The sequence below is a fragment of the Gracilinanus agilis genome, chromosome 3, assembly GCF_016433145.1.
Source record: "Gracilinanus agilis isolate LMUSP501 chromosome 3, AgileGrace, whole genome shotgun sequence".
Taxonomy (NCBI): domain Eukaryota; kingdom Metazoa; phylum Chordata; class Mammalia; order Didelphimorphia; family Didelphidae; genus Gracilinanus; species Gracilinanus agilis.
In genome coordinates this window covers 645,104,284-645,127,101 of record NC_058132.1, presented here as the reverse complement: position 1 = coordinate 645,127,101, position 22,818 = coordinate 645,104,284, and the positions used below count along the sequence as shown (strand labels likewise).

The 22,818-nt window shown below is 39.0% G+C and overlaps 1 protein-coding gene across 1 annotated transcript in view; it reads left to right on the top strand.

Moving 5' to 3' along the window:
• The first annotated feature begins 882 nt into the window (after nucleotides 1-882).
• CLDN16 (claudin 16) overlaps nucleotides 883-22,818 on the top strand; it is a 36,735-nt gene continuing 14,799 nt past the window's right edge. Inside the window, exon 1 of the mRNA XM_044670884.1 lies at nucleotides 883-996. Coding sequence (XP_044526819.1) covers nucleotides 883-996 — 114 coding nt within the window. The remainder of the gene's footprint in view (nucleotides 997-22,818) is intronic.

Here is a 22,818-nt window from a genome sequence, read left to right as displayed (position 1 = left end):
AGGCAGTATATATATATATATATATATATATATATATATATAGTGTTGTACATATATATATGTACAACACTTGGAAGATAATACATTTTCTATAAATACTGGGAATTACCATGATTCATTTTTCTTCTTAGATTCCATTCCCACATCCCCTTCCTCTGAGGCTCCTTTAAGTCTCCTGGTTCCTTCATGAATCTCCATTACAGTGCCCTCCTCTCACTGGGAGCCAGAACCTGCTGGTCCAGCTGCCCACTCACTTGGAATGCAAACCCCTCTAGGCAAGGGCTGGTTTAATGTTATTTCATCAGGGACCTGGATGTCTTAAGTACTGATTGAATATGAAAATAGTCCTAAGAATAAAATGGTGCCCAGTCAAGTGTGTAGCCCTCAGCCAGCAGGGGAGGGAAACGGCCCCTTTCCCCTGCGGCCTAGGAGAGATCAGCTTACACTTTCCAAGCTGAGCACAGCTTTCTTCCTCTCCATCTTCTTACTAGAGCTGGCATAAGAGCTGTGAGACCAAGGACCATCATCCCATGGATGCTTTAACGTCCAGCCTGGGCATTCAGTGCCACCAAAAGTCCTTCTCCTATCCTGCCCAAGACCTAACTGGCTCTTGACCTGGCTTTCCTCTTCCTGATTGGCTGCTGCTTGCTCAGGATCATGACCTTTCTGACCCACTTGGCGGTTAAGGAGGGCATGGGGTTTTTCTGGCCGCACCTTGACGGCTGATTCCAAAGGCTGTGACAGGAAGGAGAGTGCCCTGACTCTAGGTACTAGCTGAGTCAGGCTACTTTGAAAAGCGTGGGGGACTCCTGGTTCCCAATCCGGAGAGGTTTGGCTCATGTTCTCCTGCTGGACTGAGTGACTGGCAGCTTAGCAGGCAGAATGAGGGACCTTCTCCAGTATGTAGCGTGTTGTCTGGCATTTTTCTCCGCTGGGTTTTTGATTGTGGCCACCTGGACAGACTGTTGGATGGTGAATGCGGATGACTCCCTGGAGGTAAGAGAATGGAGGCTTGTGCCTCGAGATCACTTTTTATTTACCTTTTCTCTACTTGCCGTAGACATCCACAAGGGCACCCACTTTACATGGGAATATCAATTCTCATCTCAGGGGCAGCATTGACATTAGTTGGGGATAGAAGGAGTCCCAAACTGGAAATGATCAATCGCAGATGCCTATTCCTACCCAAGTCACACAAAGGTCACAGAATGAGATTGGAAACGAGGATGAGTCTAATTAAAAGCATGATGCTAGTGGAGAAAAAAACTATTGCCTTCACAGGACTTGGATTCAAGTTGCTAAGCTAATTTTGACAACTTTTGGAATTGTGAACAAATGCTTTGATGCTCTGGGAATCAGTTTCTTCATCTGCAAAATAAGGAAATTAGACTCCAGGTCCGCAGAGAGTTTTTTATCTCTATGTCAATGCTCCAAGGAAAGTCGGGACTACCTTCTACAGTATGGGGAAGAAGAGTCTGACCTCTCCTAGTCTTTCAATCCATCCATAAATTTGAGCTAAGGGTTCTTGAATGAGATTTGACAGAAATTTAACCAAGGTCGCATAGAACAAGGCATGGTGGAGCTGGGACTAAAATCAAGGGTTAGAGAAGAGTGGAAGAGCGAGGAGACTTCAAATTAAAGCATCGATGATGCTGAATGATCATCTGCCAGTGCTCCACACAAGGTGAGGTGCTGGTGCTACAAAGAAATAACCAATCCTTATTGCAAGGAGTTTAAATTTGAGTGAGGGAGAGGAGTACCAATAAAAATGCATGTAACCAAAATACCAGGGTTTCTGGTCCAATCTCCTCATTTTATGAATGAGAAAGTAGAGGCTAGAAAGGAAAAAAACAACAACACTTATCTAAGGTCAGAAGGGAAATGAGAAGATTTGGGTTTAAAACATAAGTCTTTTGACTTCAAGTCTTGCTCTCTGTCCACAATACCAGCTTCTCCGCTCTTAAGAAGAAGCCACTCCTTGCAACTAATCCGTCCCTTCCCAGGATTATTGGGGTCATATCCGAGGCTCATTTTTAATGCCTCTGTGAAGCAGACTTGGAGTTAAGAGGCCTCTCTGTTGCCATAGAAATGGAGAGAATTGAGCCAGAGAGAGAGCCCCTATTCGCCAGGAATGGCTGCCAGGCTGGGGTACAGGTAATCGTAGTGTGGGAACAGCAGCCAACTCCTTCAGCATCTCTAATGAGCAGTGCACCCCAGCTTCAGCTTTGTCTACTTGACACTCCAGAGGACTCTTTTCCCTTGTCAGGAATCTCCCATTATTTATGGTCGGGCTGAAAATCTCCCCAAAGGAGTGGTTTTATTGTCCTGCATTTGTAGAGTTGATGGAGAAGAAACACACATGGGGACGAAAAATCATTTCAATTCCTTCATCCTCCATAAAGAAATCACAGAAATCACATACATATGTGCAAACAGATACATGAACAAATATGTGTTCATATACTTATATAAAACATATCAATTATGTATGTAGGTAGGTACCTCTCCCTTCCTTTGGAGCTTTAGAAAGTCACCGTCATGCAATTCATTTCCTCCCAACGTCGCCCTCAGTTCTTTTGCCCCACATTTCAAAGCCATTTGAAGATTTGCCGCCCAGGGGTTAGCAGGCGGTTAACTGCTGGGGGAGTTGTCAACAGTTCTCAATCCCCAGGAAAACTGAGATCAGAGAATGGAGGGGTGCTCTATTGTGCTTGCAAGGCTCGTTCTCCATGCTGAGCCCAATCACCATTTCAGCAAGTATTCTGAGCTAGAAATGGCCTTGAACCTGAATTCAGAGGGACAGAACATTTTTTAAAAGGAAGCACCATTGAACTCTGTTTCCTTTTAATTGGTCCATCTTCTGGGGTATGTGAGGCTCTGGAGCTCAGAGCCTCAAAGTGTTTCCTCAGCATAAAAAGAAGGGGTGAGAGAAGGGAAGGGAGCCTTTCAAAGTCAAGAACACCAGGTCTCCTTTTTAATCAGGTTCTCACCAACTTTGGATCCACTTCAGCTTAAGCTGATTGAGCGGCTGCCTTCAGTTGGCCAGCTAGAGCCTGTCAGGGTAAAACTGTGGCATTAGCAGGACGGATGATGGCTTTATCGAGTGTTAGATGACAGCGAGGCTGCCAGCAATAACTGATGTTTGGAATAACAATGTATGCTTAGATTTGACAAAGCCCTCTCCATCTGTAGAGCCTATTGGACTTTCAGAACAACCATGCTAGGCAATTATTATCATTATCATTATCATCATCATCATCATCATCATCATCATCATCATTATTATTATTATTATTATTATTATTATTTCTACTTGAAAGAGGAAGAAATACAACTGTGGAGAGGTTGAGTTCATTGTCCTACATCTGGTATATGGAGGGTGAGATTCAAACCCAGTTTGCTCCTCCTTCCTAACCCAGTCTTTATTCCAAAAGACAGGGCTCCTCCTCGTAGGCGCTGTTATTTTCAAGGTAGACCACAAAACAGAAGAGAAACTATGAAATGAATGGGATGCTTTCAAATGTTTAAATACTTTAAACACAACATCTCACTGTAGCTCCTCTTTATGTACTGTCTTCTGTCATTACATTGTAAACTCTTTGAGATCATAGACTGTCTCATTTCCCAGGATATTCATGTCTCCCCAATGTACTACTTAAGATGGGACCTAGAAAATAGTAAGTACTTCATGAACAATCTTTCTTTCTTTTTAATTATTGTCATTCATCCGTTCCAGTCATATCCTACTTTTTGTAACCAAATTTAGAGTTTTCTTGGCAAAATACTCATGGAATTTAAATTTTACTTCTCTACATCATTTTACACATGAGGAAACTGAGGCAAATAGGGTTGAATGATTTGCCCACCATCATACAAGTAGTCACATCTGAGGCCAGATTTCAACTCTGGTCTTCCCAGCTCTAAGTCAAGTGCTCTATCCACTGTACCACCGAATGGTCTCTCCCTCCCTCCCTCCCTCTCTCTTTCTAATCATATTTGCAATGAATTTATTGCTATATGAAACTCTATCTCTATAGTATATTGTTTTATAATTTAGCTGCCTTTTTATGTCTTCATTTACCCATTTATTCATCTGTAGCATCTATACCCTTTTTTAAATGTACATCTTTTTATATGTACCCATCTATCTCTATCAATCTATCGATCCAATCATCTACACCTATTTATCTCTTTTTCCATCCATCTCCATCCACCTACCTATCTACCTCTCTAATATGTCCAGTAAACATTTATTAAGCTCCTAAATACTCCAGATACTGTGTTAAGCACTGGGGATATAATTAATAATAATAAAAAAAAGACTGTCCCTGCCCTCAATGAGCTTATAAGCTAGGGGAGACAATGCACAATTTCTAATCCTCCCACCAGTTCTGAGTGAGGTACTACCAATGTCATTATCTCCATTTTAAAGATGCAGACACTGAAGTTCAGAGAAATCAAGTGCGCTCTGGCATTGGTTATACAGGTGAAAATTGCCGGAGGTTGGATTTGAATCCAGCACTGTCCTGACTCTGGAACCATTACACTATTTTGCTTATATGGCCTGGAATTTATAATACATACAGTGTATTGTATTATATTGTATACATACAATATATACAATTGACAATAGATACATACAACGTAATGGCACATCTTTTACGGAAGCCCTGTCTGCTTGGAGCCCACCTCCTGGAAGAATCAATAATTATCAGCCTGATTCACATCCTTGGCCAAAGGGATTTGTGAGAATTTCCAAAGTTCCTCCAGGATTCTGATATGGGTAGAACCAAAGAGCAGGGGCCTGAAGCTGCCCTGAGAAACTGTTTTTCAGTATGTCAAGGGGTTCCCAAGAGCCTGAGTCTCCTTCCTGTATGGATTTTCCTAGTTATACTTCAGAAAAGAGAAGTTTGCTGAACATTGCATGGGTGGAGGCTGGGGGGGGGTGTCAGAATTTAGAGGTCACCTACTCAAAGTGAATGTGACAGACACTGCATATAGCAAAGAGGGCTACAATGACTTTCCTCCCCCAGAGCCAGCCTGTAGCTTTCTCTACTTTAGTTCTTCCTTTGGTTCAGGGGAAAACAGGACCCAAGCTACGACACTCAAGGCTCTTCTTGATCAAATTCAATAACTTAAAAGCTTGTCAAGCATTTACCCCATTCAGAGACAAAACTTTAAAAATCTGGAATCTCTTCATTCAGAAGACATTTAATAGATACTTCTGTGTGCATGTCCTGGATAGATGAGGGAGAGATAAAAAAAAAAAAAGGTGAGCTGGGAAGGACTTTAGGAATGAGTTGTGCCAAGCCTTTCAATCAGATAACATCAGAGCTAGTGGGAATATCAGAGAGAGACCTTACTTTCCCAAAGAAGTCAGTCTATGACATGTCCAACAAAAGGCTCTCTAATCTTTGCTGGAGACCTTCAGTGACCAAGAGCTCCCCACTCCTGGCTGCTCATTCTATTCGGTGGGGGCTCTCTTTGTGAGAAAGTTCTTTCCAACATCAGTGTTGTGAGCTCCCCACTGTCACAAAGGTAGCAGGTATCCTTGGCCGACAGACAGCAATCCTAGTCCATCCATCTCCCCCTCCAATAGATTGTCTTCCCTGTCATCCCCGTTCTTCCACTTATTTTCAACCTCCCTCTCTATTGGCTCATTTGCTGTCACCTACAGGTATGGCCATCGTCCTCTATCCTGAAAAAAAACAAACACACACATCTTGTTTGATCCTTCCATTTCCATCCATCTCCACTACCATTTTATATTGTTCTGCCCTTTGTAGCTGTCATCTGACCTGACAGACAGTGTGCTTTCTCCACTCTACCCCACAGCCTCCTGTAAATGATGATGTTAAATGCGTTGTCTGAAGTGTCTTATTGATGTTAACAAACACCTTTGAGGCAGCATGTCATCTTGACATGGTGATAAGAGAGCTTCACCCAGAAGCAGAACATCAACTAATAAACAGTACCAAGGCAAACAAAACACTGGTCATTTGGGAGGAGGGAAAGAACCAGTCCAATTAAGGGAATGAGAGCTTTGGCAGAGGAGGAGGCATTTGAGTTGGGCCTTGAAGGATAGTTTGAAATTCAGTAAACAATTGCAGACGGAAGGAGCATAAATAAATTAGAAAGACCTTTTTACATTGTATGATTATGACAATCATGGAGAGCTCTGTGTGTGTGTGTGTGTGTGTGTGTGTGTGTGTGTGTGTGAGTGTGTGTGTGTGTCTGCGCACATGAGCAAGGCTGTTAGGAAATAAGGATTAAAAAACAGCTTTGTGGATATAGCAAGATACAGGAAGATCAAGCAAGATTTTCCAGGCTGTGCACATAGAGCTAGGAGAAGTCTCAGACTGTAGACCCTAGAGGGTTTGACCTGGGGTAGATGAACCTTTTTAAAATGTTTTTCACAATTACATATATTTAAATAATTCATAACTTTTTTTTTTAAATTTTGAGTTTCCCATTACCTCCCTCCCTATGTTCTCTCCTTCCTTAGTGAGAAGCAATTTGATAAGAGTTGTATATTTAAAGCTCATGCAAAGCATTTCCATGTTAGTCATATTGTAAAAGAAAGCACAGATTATTGCCTCCTCCAAAACAAACAAACAAGTAAAGAAAGTTTAAAAAATCTGCATTCAGACTCCACCAGTTCTTTCTGTGGAGGTGGAGAGCATTTTTCAGCATGAGTCCTTCAGAATTGCCTTGGATCATTTGATGGCTGTGCATAGCTAGACCATTCAAAGTCGTTCATCATAAAATATGGCTGTTACTATGTATGATGTTCTGCTGCTTCTGCTCCCTTCTTCTTGCATCAATTCATGGGAGTCTTCCCAGGTTTTTCTGAAACTGACCTGCTTGTCATTTCGTATTAGAAAACAGTATTTCATCCTAATCATAATCACAGCCACTCCCCAATTGATGGGCAGCCCCTCAATTTCCAGTTCTTTGTCACAAAATGAGCTGCTCTATATATTTTTTGTGTATAGAAATGTTTTTTTTTTCTTTAAAAAGATCATTTTGGGTTACAGACCTAGTAATGGTATTGATGAATCAAAGTATCTGCACAGTTTTATAGCCCTTTTGGGCATAGGCAACCTCTTTAAAAATGATATTGTTAACCATATTGCAATATAATTGATTCTCTTTGTATAATGCCATATATTCTATTTTATGCATTAAAAATGGTTAAGAGAAAGGGTTCATGGACCTCCTCAGGCTGACTACCATATAAGACCATGACTTATATATAGAAAAAGATTGAGATAGCCAACTCTAGCCCAACTCCTTATTTCAACAGTGATTAAACAGAAGTCAAAAGAGGTCCAGTGAATTTGTCAAAGGTCCCATAGCTGGCAGATCTGGGCTTCCTATACAATTTCCCTCATTCCATTCTGTGTCCTCACCAATTTGCCATGGCTACTGTGCTAGATGTCATTATGGTGAAGCAGAAGAATGAAGTGGATGTAAAGGCCATCACTTTGCAGACAATTCTCCATGCCTGTCTGTGCCACACAGAATTGTGTTGTATATTGATGTGTAAATATCTAAGAGATCCTTTTCCACAGCTGCTCAGGTCCAAGTTATTTTTTTGTCCTGGTTTAAGATGAGATGCCACAACCTCCTCATAGAAGGCTACAAGGGCAGGTAGGGTTTGGAGTCAGGACCTGATTTGATCTTTCGTGGCTTCTCCACTCGCATTGTCTCAGTTGAGACCCTTGTCTCGTTTTACAGAAAAAATCCAACAACTGAGTCCATTGTTGGTGAGTTCCCTCTTCTCCCCTTTCTGTCATCTCCTATCACTCATGTGCCTTCTGCCTCTCTTTTGTCCCCATTAGACATGGTTAGAGACTCCTTATCAAGGCTGACCTCTCTTCTTTAATCGATTCTGCTCCATCTTGCCTTCTCCAAAGATTGTCCCTGTCACTTATCATTCCAACTCTTTCATTTATTTTCCATCTCTCTCTCTCTCTCACTCATTCCTTATTATCTACAAACATGCACATTTCTTCTCTATCCTGAAAGAAAATAAAAAACCTTTTTTTTGGCCCTTCCATCCCTAGTATCATTCTATATCTCTTCTGCTCTCTCTAGCTAAATTCCTTTAAAAATCCTATCTCTAATGGGTGCTTCTGCTTCCCTTCTATCACTCTCTTCTTAATCCCTGAATATCCAACCTTAATATCCCACCAAGTCTTTCTCCACAAAGTTACAAATGATTCCTTAGCTACTAAATCCAAAGACCTCTCTTCTCAGGCCTCATTCTCCTTGCTCTCTCTGCAGTTTTTGACCTTGCAACTCATTCCCTCTTCCTTGCTATTCTCTTTTCTCTAGGTGCTAGAACTTTGCTCTCTCCTAATTCTCCTTCTATCCATCTTACTGTTCCTTCCCTGTCTCCTTTGCTGGACTCTCTTCCAGATCATGCCCTCACCACCACAGGTGGCCTTCAGGGTTTTGGTCTGGGTTTTCTTATTTCCTTCTTGTATCCTATTTTACTTGGTGATCTCATTAGCTCTAATGTCTTTAATTTCCCTCTCTGGGTTGATGATCCTAAAATCTACTCATGCTGCCCCAACCTCTCTAGTAACCTAAAGTTTCCCATTTCCAACTGCCTTTCAGACATCTTGAACAGGATATCCAATAGACATCTGAATCTCGGTATGCTCAAAACAGAACTCGTAGTATTTCTGTCTAGCCCCTTCTCTCACCTTCCCTATCAATGTAGAAGGCAACATCATTCTCCCAGTCCCTCAGGCTCACAACATAATAGAACGTGCTAGGTACTATGCCAAATACTTTATAATTATTATCTTATTTGAAATGTTGTTGTTCAGTTATTTCAGAACTCTCAGACTCTTTGTGACTCTATTTGGGGTTTTTCTGACAAATATACTGGAGCAGTTTGCCATTTCCTTCTCCAGCTCATTACAAATGAGGAAACAGAGGCAAAAAGGATTAAATGACCCAGGGTCACAAAGCTAGTAAATGTCTGAAACTAGATTTGAATTCACATCTTCATGACTTCACGTTTGGTCCTCCATCTATTGGGTCCCTTGGCTGATAGAGTAGAAAAATTGCTGGATTTTGAATGAGAGAACTGGAACTTTTTCTTGGTGGGTCTTAATCTCCTCGATAAAATAAAGAATTTGGACTAGATGTTCTCTGGGGCTTCTCCCAGCTTCACATCTATGCTACATTGAATTCCAGGAGTTTCCCTACCATCCCAAAGGAGATCACAACTTTTGGGCCAATTAAACCTCTTGGGCCAATTTGCCCTGTGGCATCTCTTTTATAGTATTTCTCTTAAGAGGAGTTCCATGACTGTTTTCTGTATTTATTGTGACCTCTACCCTTAGACTTCTTTGAATGAGCTGAAGGCATTTATCCTTGTCCTGATAGTCTTTGAGGAGTAATAACTTTAGGCTCTGAAATAGGAATCTGGCAACAAAATCAGGAAGATCCCTTTGTCAGCTACCTTCAACTGACATCTGCAGGGGACAGTCCTGCCATGGGGTGTCCAACTTTTTTAAACTTGGATTCGGGAGAAATGGCACCTCGGGCTCAGGCCTGAGCCAAGAGGTTGCTAGTTCTAGCTCTGTGTTTGCGTCACGATTCCCTGGAAGAAAGTTATATCTCTCATCTATGTCTTTATTTCCTCATCTCTGAAAATTAGTGTTTACTCTTTGTCACTCATGCTGTGTGTGTGTGTACATATGCATTTATGTATATAATACTTTGAACATAATAAACTACTTTTGAAATCCAAATAAATTGAAACTATTTAGTATTCTAGTTTAATATAGGAAAGAGGCGTTGTGTCTGGTGGGTAGAAAGCCAATTTTGGAGTCAAGAAAGTCTTGATTTCAGTTCTTACTTCTGACACATGATGTCTGAGGGACTGTGGACAAGTCACTAAACTTTTCACAACTCTCTAAAGCTTGAAGTGGCAGAGGAGTTTCTGACCTGCTTTGATAGAAGGATTTTCCTTGCCAGTGAGTTTCCTATACCCACAGAATCGCTTGTCTAATCCAAAATGACAGGTAGGAAAGAGATATAGCAGTCATCATCACCATTACCACCACCATCATCACCATCACCCTCTATCATAGCTAGCTAATGATAGCCCACATTTTTACTGTTTTTTGAGATTTGCCAACCATTTTATGAATATTTTCTCATTCGATCCTCACAATAACCTTGGGAAGTTGGTGCTGACATTATTCCCATTTTGCAGGTGAGGAAATTGAGGCAAAAAGAGGTTGAGTAATTTGCCCCCAAGGGTCACAAAGCTCCTAAGTATCTGAGATCAAATTTTAACTTAATGCTTTTTGTCTCCAGCCTTAAGGTCCCATTTACTCTGTCCCCAATAAACTCTCGCAATGACCCTCAGAGGTTGCTAATACCAGTCAGTCAACCAGTCAAACATTTATTAACTATTTACTCTGTGCCAGGCACTGTGCTATAGATTGTGATTAGAGAGAAAAGCAAAAGGACAATTCTTGCTTCTCAACAAGCTCTGTTGATTGAGGAAGGAAGCATTCAAACAATTATGAAAAAAAATGATTAAACATACACACATGGTAATTTGGAGATGATCTCTGAGGAAAGAATTAAGGGGGATCAGGAAAGCCTTCTTGTATAAAATGGGATTTTAGTTGAGAATTGAAGGCAGCCAAGGAATTCAGGAGGCAGAAATGAAGAGGTGGTACTTTTTGCACATGGGGGAGTGGAACAGTCAGTGAAAATACTTGGAGTCTGGATATGGAAGAAGGACCTTATTTGAAGCCAATGTTACTGGAGTGCAGAGGATAGAGGGATAGTGAAATGTATAAGATGTAAGAAGACTGGAAAAAAGATGGGAGTTGATTATGAAAGGCTTTGAACAATGAACAGAGGAAGTGATATTAGTACCATCAGATACGGGATGATCCCACAGCTCAGAAGGATTCAATCATTTACTCAGAACAAACTGAAGATAGATCTTGCCTTCAAGGAGCTTCCTTCCATTAAGGCTTTGAGGAAAGAATTTGCTACTACGGAAGTTTTTTTCCAACAAGGTTGATTGAGACCCCTCTGGCCTTGGTAGAAAAATTTCTAAAGTTTTGTGACCAAAGAAATCATCCTTCTGTGGTCAATGCAGAAGAGAACCTCCCAGAATATAGCCAAGAATGTGTGTGAGCTATAGATTCACAATATTTCACAGAACACCTGTTGTGGGTTCCATGTTCTTGGTGTAGCTTTAGACATCCCATGGTCCCTTTCAAGCCATTATGGGGCATCATAAAAAGATGTCTATCTAGGACAAATAGAGACAATTTTCATTATCCATCATGATAGGCAAAACAATGTATTTCAGTGCAGAATAATATCCACTTTTGGGGCAATTGGCCACTCAAGTATTTATTGAGCTCTTACCATTAATTAATCAGTCAATATTTATTAAGGTAATGAATATCTGAGCCAGATAATGAGAATAAAAACATAAACAATGAAAAAAAGTTACTCACAATGAGCTCACATTGAAATGAGGGAGACAAGTATATAGAATATATACTATATAGAATATACTATATATAGGCTATGCATTTTTCTATATACAAAGTATTTACAAAATAATTAAATACACTTATATACAATGTAATTAGGTGCTAGATAGCTTGGAAGGAACACATTACTTGTTGGGGTTGCCTGTATCCAATAGGTATGTGGTTTATGTAAATCTGGCCAGTTACTTTACATTCCTCTCTCATGAGTGTTGACATATCTCTATGATGAGGTCAGCTTTCACTGTTGAAAAATATTTCTCTTTCTACATCACAACTTATTTTTATGGTTGGAAAGTGCATTGCTCATGATGAGGAGTAGGGGAAGAGAATTGTAGTTCACCTACTGGGTGAATGGGTTGCATATTTACAATAGTGAAAGTCAGATTCCAAGAGGCAGCAATGTGGTGTCCAACAGGGTGCTGGATGGAGACCACTGGACTTGGAGTTTGAAGACCTGACATTGGATTCTATGTCAGCTACTAGTAATGTAAGACCTTGGGTGTGTCTCTTTCCCATTCTGGGTATCAGTTCCCATATTTGTATAGCAAAAGGATTAAATTAGATCCCTCTAGAGCTTGCTCCATTTGATAGCCTGTCAAAAAATCACCTCAACCTCTCTGAGTCTCTGTTACTTGATTGATAAAATATGAATAAATCATGATAAAGCAAGTTGTGCCTACCTTAAAGGGCTCTTATAAAGATTCCCTGAGATAATGGCTGCAAAACACTTTGAAAATGCAAGTGCCTATCAAAATATAGCTGACATGGATAAGATCCCTCAAAGTTTGCTAAGAGTTTTTCAAAATACAGTCCTTGATTTTAGCCTCATGCCAACCCTTTGAGATATGCATTATGATCATCTCTATTTTACAAATGAGGAAACTGAGTTTTGAAGGGATTTGCCCAGACCAATGTGGAATTCAAAACCAGGTCTTCCAAACTCCAAGTTGGACTGCTGGTCAACTATATCTGCCCCCTTTTTGCATATGGAAATCTTTCTTATTGTGGATTCCTTTCAAAGTCAAATGCTAAGTGACAGAACCCAGGCCTAACATGATCTCAGCAGGCTAGAATTGGGACAACCAAGTCCAACCAAAGGCCTTAAGGAATAATAAGATGACTGTGGGTTAGCAATGTAAACCTAGGGGCAAAGAAAACTACTGTCCAATAAGAGTGAGGTCTTATGTGTCAGACATAGTTAATTTCTGAGGACTCCACTTTTGAGAGGATATTTAGAACTTGGAAAGAAACCAGCACAGAGTGGCAGGGAGATGATGCCTTACATGGATTCATGGAAAGAGCTAGAGATGCTGCACAAACATGGAGAGAAGAGGTCTAGCAGTAGGAGTGGTAGTGGGTGGAGTGAGCATTAGAATGGTCTCCAAATGCTAGAAAGGGTATCAGGTGGGAAGAGGGAATGTTGTTTTTGGCTAGAGAGGAATGAATTTGAAGGAAAGTGTGGAATTTGCAAAGGGATAGAATCTGGCTTAAGAAGAGGAGAATAGCAATGACAAAAATCCAACTTTTACGAATTAAAACATTTGAAAGTGAAATTGGGCATCCTCAGGAAGTTGTGCTCACTCCTCACTGGGCATTATGAATATAAGGCATGATGCTGTAATTAGTCAATGGTTAGGAATCTTCAGGGGGGACACATGACTGCTTTTTTGGTGAGGTGTAGAAGGAATTTATGTTGACTACTGGTTGGACCAACTGGTCTCCCAGTTCCCTTCTGAACTGGAGTCAACCTTCCCTGTAGTTTATGGAACCCACTCATACTGAATGGATATGACTCTATTTGGGATGGTAGGCATTTAAAGGATGAAAGATGTCACTCTAATGAATGAGTTTTTTTGCCTGGGGTCCACAGAGATAAATTTTGGGAACTCTGTACATTCATTTTATTTTTGAAGTGGGAAGATGGCAGAGTGCAGTGTGAAGCTTCCTTGCCCTCCCGATATCCTATACAAACAAACAAAAATAACTCCACAAAATCAATACTAAAAGCAGCAAAAACAGACAGGAATTGGAAATGAAGCTGAATAGCCAAGGATAAATAGGGAGGAAGGCTTCTGAATTCTCTGGCCTCAGTCCCACTGGTTCAGGTCCTGGAAACAGGCATAAAGCAAACATCTTGGAATCACTGATATAATACCTGAGGGCAGGATTGACAATCTTACTTTATTTGCTGGTCCAGCAGCTCATATATATGAGTGGACACTGCTGGAACCTGCAGGTGGAGGGCTTTGGGAGCAACTGCGTTGATAGGAGCCTCAGAATCGGTAGACTCACATTGACCCACAGCTTGGGATTAAGGGCTGGATACCACAGAGTCCACCAGCGCCAGTTGCTAAGGGCAGGACTTCAGGCCTCCTTGCTGGCAGGCAAGGGATTTTGGAGAATTGAGAAAGGTTTTATTTAGTTATACTGATTTTTATAGTCCAGAGGCAGGTGTGATCCTGGGTCCCAGGGCAGTGGGAGAAGAGGAGTGAGGAAGGAGTCTGTAGTGGTGAATGTGAGAGATTGGGACTCCATCAGCTGTGATCACTCCCAGGAGAGTGGGGTTTATGGTTGCCAACACACAGGAGGTAGATTGTCTGATTGCAGTTGCAGTGGCATAACTGCCTTCCAGCTAGATTGCAGCACCTGTGACCAGTCACATACTTGGGTTTGAGTAGAGGACCCAGACACTCCTGCTTTTGGACTATAAAAATCAGTATAACTAAATAATGCCCAGGGAAAAAAAACAAACACACACACACACACACACACACACACACACACACACACACACACACACAAATCCTGCATCCTGAGGTAATGTGACCCAGTAGTATAGGAAAACTAAAAGTCCAGGAAAAAGACAATAATTAAGTCTTTGGCCTGGCCACCAAAATTAAAAAAAAAAGAAGCAACCAAAGATCAAAGAACCCAATTATTGATAGCTATTCTGGAGAGAGAAAAGACCTTCGTTCAATCTCAGAGGACAATGGAGTAAGAATACCTACTTCAAAAAATTGAGGAAATGCTAGAAAAGGGCCATAGGCTCAAAGAGAGCTTTTGGAAAAGCTTTAAAAAGACCTCAAAAAACAAACGAGAAATTTAAGGAACAACTACAAAAAAAAGAAGAAAAGAAAATCAATTTTGAAGGAAAGATCATCCAAAAGGAAAAAAAGAGAGAGATCCAGAAATTCACAGAATAAAATAATCAGCTAAGAACTAGAAATGGACAAGGAAACTAATGATTTTCTAAGACAGGAAGAAATAATAAAGCAAAATCAAAAGAATAAACTAATAGGAGAGATTAGGAAACATCACAAAAATAATATATCTGGAAAATAGATCAAGGAGTGTGAATATAATAATAGTTGGATTTCCAGAAAGTTACAATAAACAATCCAAGAAATAATCAAGGAAAACTTTCCAGAAATTCTAGAATCAGAGTGTAAAACAGAAGTAAAAAAATATATATATATACCAATTACAACCTATCCCAAAGAGATTTAAAGATGAAAATGCCACAGGAACATCATTGCTAAATTCTATAACTCCCAAGTCAAGAAAAAAATGCTACAGTCAACAAGGGAAAAAGCACAAGAGCAATTTAAATACTGTGGAGCTACATGTAGAATAGCACAAGACTTAGCAGCCACAGCAGTGAAAGAACACACGGCATGAAACTCATAATTTCCTAGAACAAAAGAACTGGGCTTACAAACAAGAATAGCATATCTAGCAAAACTGACCATAATTATAAAAGGTAAAAAAATGGCTCTTCCTAGGGAAAAAAAGCACAAACTAAGTAGCAAATTTGACCAACAAGAAATATGCAAAGGTAATAATGAAAGACTAATCATAAGTGACCCAAAAGGTAAAAATATTTTATTTATATGTTATCTAGGACCTCTAGGAATGGCATCATTGCTTGGGTATTTTAAAGGAGGATGTAAGGATGGAAAACTTGAAGCCAAGGTGATTTAATAGAATGGATCTAAATAGTAGTAGAGTAAATCAGGAAGAGTAGGGTAGAGTGGATATGTCAAATGGAAGATGAATTGGTGTAATAACTGCCATGGAGAATGGAGGAATGGTGAAGGACTATTAATACTAGAACTCTACTCTTATCAGATATGGGATACAAAGAGAACAGCATACACAATTAGAAGGGTAAAGGGTGGGCTAAGAGAGGTACTGGAATAGGACAAAGGAGGAACTAAGGAAAGGTAGTATTCTTAAGGGGCTCAGGGACTAAGAAAAGGAGACCAAGGGGATAAGAAAAGCAAGGAATACTAGAAAAGATTAAATATCAATAAATGTGGGATGAGGTGAGGAGATAAGGAAGGGACTTTTGAAAAGATGGATAAAATGGAAGCTAAAAGGAAGGGGGAAAGATAAAGGAGAGGCCCTCAGAAAAGTGGGTTAATTTGAAACTAGAAAGGCCAAGAAAGAGGATCAGGGAAGGATTATAAGAAGGGATGTGAATTGGGGAGAAAGTAGAAAGAAGAAATTAGATAACTGTGGAGGGAAACAACAACAAGAAAGAGAAAGACAGTGAGGAAAAACAGAATGGAGAAAAATACATAGCTACTAATTATGATATCAAATATAAATGGGATGAATTACCTCATAAAATGAAAATATATAGTAGAATGCATCAAAAAAATTTTAAAATACGTTAATTACACAAAACACATTTAAAAATCGGGTACAAATGCAATTAAAAATAAAGAGTTGGAGCAGAGTATACTATCTTCAGCTGATACAAAGAAGGGAGGGGTAACAATGACAATGTCTGACAAAGTTAAAGCTAAAATAGATATAATTAAAAATATAAATGGGGAAACTATATTATATTGAAAGGAAGTATAGATAACAAAGTGCTGTCAATTTTAAATCTCTATGCACCGAATATTATAGCATCTAATTTCTTAAAAGGAAAAATAAAAAAAAATTATAAGTGGAAATACATAATGAAATAATAATAATTGGGACTTTAGTCTCTTCCTCTCAGAACTAGATAAATCAAATCAAAAAATGAATAAGAAGTCAAGGAGATCAATAGAATCTTAGGTAATATAAATATGAAAGATATCTCTAGAGAACTGAGTGGGAATAGAAAAGAATATACCTTCTCAGTGCTACATGACGACTTCACAAAAATTGACCATGTACTTGAACAGAAAAATATTATAAGTAAAGGCAGAAAAGCAAAATATTAAATGCAACTGTGTCAGACCACAATGCAGTAAAAATTGTATGTAATTAGGCAGCATGGAAACGAAAATTAAAAACTAATTGGAGATTAAATAACTTAATATTAAAGAATGAGTGGATTAAAAAAACAAATTATTGAAACAATAATTTTATTAAAATGGAATGATAATAATGAGACATCACACTAAAACCTATGAAATACAACAAAAGCAACAATTAGAGGAAAATTTATATCTCTAAATGGATATATTAATAAAATAGAAAAACAATCAATGAATTGGGAATGCAATTAAAAAAAAATAGAAAAAGAACAAATTGAAAATCCCCAACCAAAGACCAAATTATCAATCCTGAAAATTAAACATGAGATCAATACAATCAAATGTAAGGAAACCATTGAATTAAAAATTAAACCCAGCAGTTGAAATTTAAAAAAAAAAATCAACAAAATTGATAAACCATTGGTTAATATAATAAAAAAAAGAGAAGAGCACAATATCACAACTTCTAAAGATGAAAAGGGTGACTATAACACCAATGAAGTTGAAATTAAAATAATTATTAGGAGTTCTGCTCCAGTATATGAAAACAAATTTAACAATGAAAGAGAAATGGAAGAATATTTATAAAAAAATAAATTGACTAGCTAATCCTAACCTAAATAAACCTCTTTTTAGAAAAAGAAATTGAAGAATCCATAAATGAACTTCCAAAAGAATGTCATCAGAACAAGACAGATTTAAAAGAAAATTCTACCAAATATTTAAGTATTAACTAATTCCAACATTAAACCATTTTTGGAAATAATAAGATAAAGAAGTTTCACTAAGCTCCTCTTATGAATATATGAGTATATGAAACAAATATGGTGCTGATACCTCAGCCAGGAAGAGCCAAAAAAAAAAAAAAAAGAAAGAAAGAACATAGTAGACTAATGTCATTAATGAATATGGATGCAAAAATTCTAAATAAAACACTAGCTAGGAGACAACAATAATATCTCACAAAGGTAATATATTGTCATCAAACAGGACTTATAGTATGAATACAGGGATGATTTAATATAAGGGAAACTAACAACATAATTGATAATATCAATACTAAAAGTAATAAAAACGTAAGATTATATCAATAAAAGCAGAAAAAGCCTTTGGAAAAATAAATCACTCCTTCCTATTAAAATCACTGGAAAGGATAGGCATGAATTGATTTTTTTTTTCTTAAAATTATATGAACATCTCCCTAAAACCATCAGGAAGTATTATTTGTAATGGGGAACAGCTAGAAACCTTCTCAATAAGATCAGGAGTGCAATAAAAATGCCCATTATCACCAATATTATTTAAAATAGTATTAGAAATGCTAGCAATAGTAATAAGAGAAAAAAAAAAGAAATTGAAAGTATTGGAATGGGCAAAGAGGTAATAAAACTATTTCAGTTTACTGATGACATTATGGTAAATATTGCAAATCCTAGAAATTTAAATAAAAAAAGCTAATTGAAACTATCAATAATTTTAACAAAGCAGCAGTATATAAAATAAGTCAGCATAATACATCAGAATTTTTATATATTACTGACAGTGTCCTATAAGAAGAGTTAGAAAAATATGCCTCATTTAATATAACCACAGATACAATATAATATCTGAGAGTAAACCTGCCAAAAGAAATCCAGAAACTACATGAACGTAATTATAAAACTATGTTTTTACACAAACATAGTCAAATCTAAATAATTGTTCATTGTTTGTGACTCTCGACAGATTTAATGTAATTAAAATGGCAATCCTATCTAAACTAACCTATCTATTCAATGACATCCTAATTAAATTACTAAAAATTATTTTAAAAATTAGGAAAAAAAATAACAAAATTGATTTGGAAGAATAAAAGATAAATAATATCAAAAGAATACATGAGTGGGGGAACATAAAGGAAGGCGTTTTAAAAGTACCAAATTTTAAATCGTTTCATAAAGCAGTAATTACCAAAACTATCTGGTACTGCTTAAAAAATGGTAATGTAGATCAGTGGAACAGAACAGACAAACAACAAACGGCAGCAAAAGATTATTGTTATCATGTATTTTGACAAAATCATAGATCCAGCTTTTGAGGATAAGAAATCATTGGTGAAAATAGCTGGGATAAATGGAATATATTTTATCAGAAATTAGGTATAAACCACTTCATCTTACACCATTCACTAAGATACCATTAAAATGGATACAAGATCTAGACATAGAAGGAGATACCACAAGTAAATTAGAACAAGAAATATGCTACCTATTGGATTTATGGTTAGAAGGGGAATTTATGAGTCAACAAGAGATGGAGAGCATTGTGAACTATAAAATGGATAAATTTGAGTACATTAAAGTAAAACGTTTTTGTGCAAATAAAATCAATCATATCAGAAGGAAAGCAGAAAATTGGGGGAAATTTTGGACATAGTCCGTCTGATAGAGATGTCTTGTATCTAAAATATATAGAGAACTCTGTCAAATTTATAAGAGTAAGAGCCATCCCTCAATTGATAAATGGGTAAAAGATACAAATAACTTTTGGGTGAATAAATTAAGGCCATATATAGATATATGAAAAAATGTTCTATATCACTACTGATTAGAGAAATGCAAACCAAAATAATTCTGAGATACCACTTCACACCCACCAGACTGGTTAAAATGACAAAAGAGCAGAATGACAAAAGTTGGAGGTTCTGTAAAAAAACAGGGATACTAATGCATTGCTGGTAGAACTGCAAACTGATCTAATCATTTCAGAGAGCAATTTGGAACTACAGCCAAAGAAGGATAAAACTGGGCATGTCTTCGAAGCTAGCAATATCTTTGCTGAGTCCATTTCTGAGGAAATCAGGGAAAGAGAGAAACAGCCCATATGTTCCAAAATATGACAACTCTCTTTGTTGTAGTAAAGAATTGGACACCAAAGGGATGACCATCAATTGGATAATGATTGAACAAATTGTGATCTATGACTGTAATGGAATATTACTGTACCATAAGAAATGATGAACAGATTGGTTAAAAAAAAAAAACTTGGGGAGAACTGCAGGAGATAATGAACAATGAAATGAGTAGATCTGGGAGAATATTACACAGAATTAATCCTGGAAGAAGAAACTCCCAGAATAAAAACTTGGGTCCTGCTAATGGGCCACCTGGAGGGACATTCCCAAAGGTGCCTTTGTGTACTTTTCTTACTCCCAGAAAGTGAACAGAAAGGTGAAATATGAAAGGTGTCATTTATACCTAAATGTCGACTGCCTTGGAGATAACTTTTTTGCTTCAGGGAGGGTGAGGAGGGCCTGGGACAGAAGTGGACAGGATTTATTATTTAAATACCACAAAAAGTAAGTTAAACATATAGGGAATGTGTGACTTCATTTTCATATGATCTTCTTTTTCTTCGTATATGGAAATGCTCGTTTCATTTGGTTTTGTAACATTTGGAATAAAGAAGAAAAATATTTTGATAACTTTCTTTCAACACGCAGTTCATTCTGTCAGTATGTTGTATAATTTTTTCTCATTCAAAAACAATATTCTCAGAAGCATCTCTAGACTTTGCTAGATTTTCAAAGGGCTCCCTGACACCAAGAGTTAAAAACTCAAATCTGGCCTCAGATACTTCCCAGCTGTGTGACCCTGGGCAAGTCACTTGACCCCCATTGCCCATCCTTACCACTCTTCCACCAAGGAGCCAATACACAGAAGTTAAGGGTTAAAAAAAAGGAGTTAAGAACTCCCATACTAAATATTCCATCCTCAAAGCAAAAGGCATCCAATCCTTTTTAAGAATCCAGTGTTATAGCCATAGAAGGGATATGGATCAGCTCACGTCCATGTAATCTGTGCTATTGCTCATCCTCAAAAGAAAGCTAATGGGGGATGATGATGACAAAATCAGTCTGCAATGCTGCTTGGTCATCTGAGAATTCTCCCCCTCCAAGGTGAGCATCTTGAAAATGCTCACCCTTAGTAGTATAAAAATTGCCCTTACTTTGAAAAAAGCCTGCCCTTCTTTCCCTCGCTAAAGGCCCCCTCTCCAACCCCATTATCTCAGAGGTGACAGCTGATGGCTGTTGACCGTGATGTGGGCAGCCTTTCTTCCCCTCCCAAGGATCAAAATTACCTTAATAGGATAAGAGACTTTTCACCTTGTCTTCCCTGCACAAAGGCACCTTTGAGGGTGTCTCCCCTAAGTGGCCCATTAACAGGACCTGGGTTAATTACAGCCCCTGTTCTCACGCACCAAATGAAGCTAAATACCAGAGCCAGTCGACAGCTGTGCCCCTGGCATTAATGCCTAATGGAATGGGGTTCCTTGTGTCCTCTAATGAGCTCATTGCTGCTCTAAGTATGCTCATTGCAGGTAAATGATCAATAGCCTTGACAATGGCCGCACCTGTCCTTGCTTTAGGCCAGGCTAACATTCTTCCAGCTGGAGCTTCGAATGCCTGCTAGGACCACTCTGGCCTCTTCCACAGAACCTGCCCCATCCAGCAAGACAGGAGGAGGTCCTGGCATGGGCTGAGGTGGGGGCAGAGGTCAGGGAGTCAGTGAAGTGGGACAGCGCTCACCTGCTCTGAGAGGAGGGATCTGTGGGGCTTCCATCTGGTTGCCAAGTTCTAGTCTACATCCCAATGATCCTTAACCAGAGCTGTTCTTATTAGCTGAGGAGAAAAGTGGACCCAGCCAATGGGGAGGGGCGGATGAAAATGAGACAGGACCTAAGGCTGCCGTGACTGGAAAACTGCATGGCACACATTGTAACAGCCCTCTTCCTGTTCTGTGAGAACTCTCTATAACAGTACATTTTTGGGGGGCAGCTGGGTAGCTCAGTGGATTGAGAGCCAGGGCTAGAGAGGAGAGGTCCTAGGTTCAAATCCGACCTCAGATACTTCCTAGCTGTGTGACCCTGGGCAAGTCACTTGACCCCATTGCCTAGCCCTTACCACTCTTCTGCTTTGGAACCAATACACAGTATTGACTCCAAGACAGAAGGTAAGGGTTAAAAAAAAACAGTACATTTTTGGGAGTTAGTGCTTTAAGATTCACAAAGAAATTTCTGCAGGTTATCTCAATAGAGACTGCAAACCTGAGAGGCAGGTGCTATTATCCCTGTTTTGTAGATGTAGAAATGAAGGCTGAGAGCCCTGAAGTCCTACAGCTAACAAGTGATGGGGGCAGGATTTGAATCCAGATATTCCTTCCTCCTAGTCCAGTTTTCTAATTTTTTGACCACTTACCTGTTTCTAGAAGTTAAGCCCCTAGAAGCCAGGGGATGCTTAATTTTTCACGACATCCTCACCATGTGGGAATGTGACTGGCACATAGTAGGTACTTTGTAAGTGTTGCTTGATTGACTAAAATCAAAGCCCCACTCAGACCCTACTGACTAGGTGTGACTGTGTCCCTGAGGACCTTGTAATTAAGGTGGCGGGTTCATATAGTCCAAAGCTGGGATGGACCTTGCCAGTCTGGTTCAACAAAGACCATGTGATTCATTCTCCTCCTTGGATTTTTGGTGCTTTCATGGTAAGGATTTGGTGGTTTTGCCTGGCATCTAGTAAGTGCTTAATTAGTGCTCGGTGACTTGGTTGCTTTGGTTCATGGGCCAATCTGTAGACAACCAGCACTTCCATTTACCTAAAGACTGAGGCCATGTCAGGATGTGCAGAAGACTTACCGATCCGAAGAGAGAAGCTTGAATACAATGTACTGACCCAGACTGAGGCAGTCTATAAGCATTTTATTAAACACCTACTATGTGTCAGACCCTGTGCTATGTGCTATGGAGACTTTGAACCCAGTGCCTGACAGCAGAGATCTTTTAGTCCCCTTCATCCAACGGGATTGGTAATGACTGTCCCATGAGTCTTAGGTCAGAAAGGTTCACAGATCACTGGAATATCCATATATACGGCGGGTAGAGCTGACACATTAGCAAGGAGGTTCAGAATCCTTTCGGTGTGCTCTGTGTTAAGCAAGCTTCATGCCGATGCCGAGGAGAGGGCTCTGCTC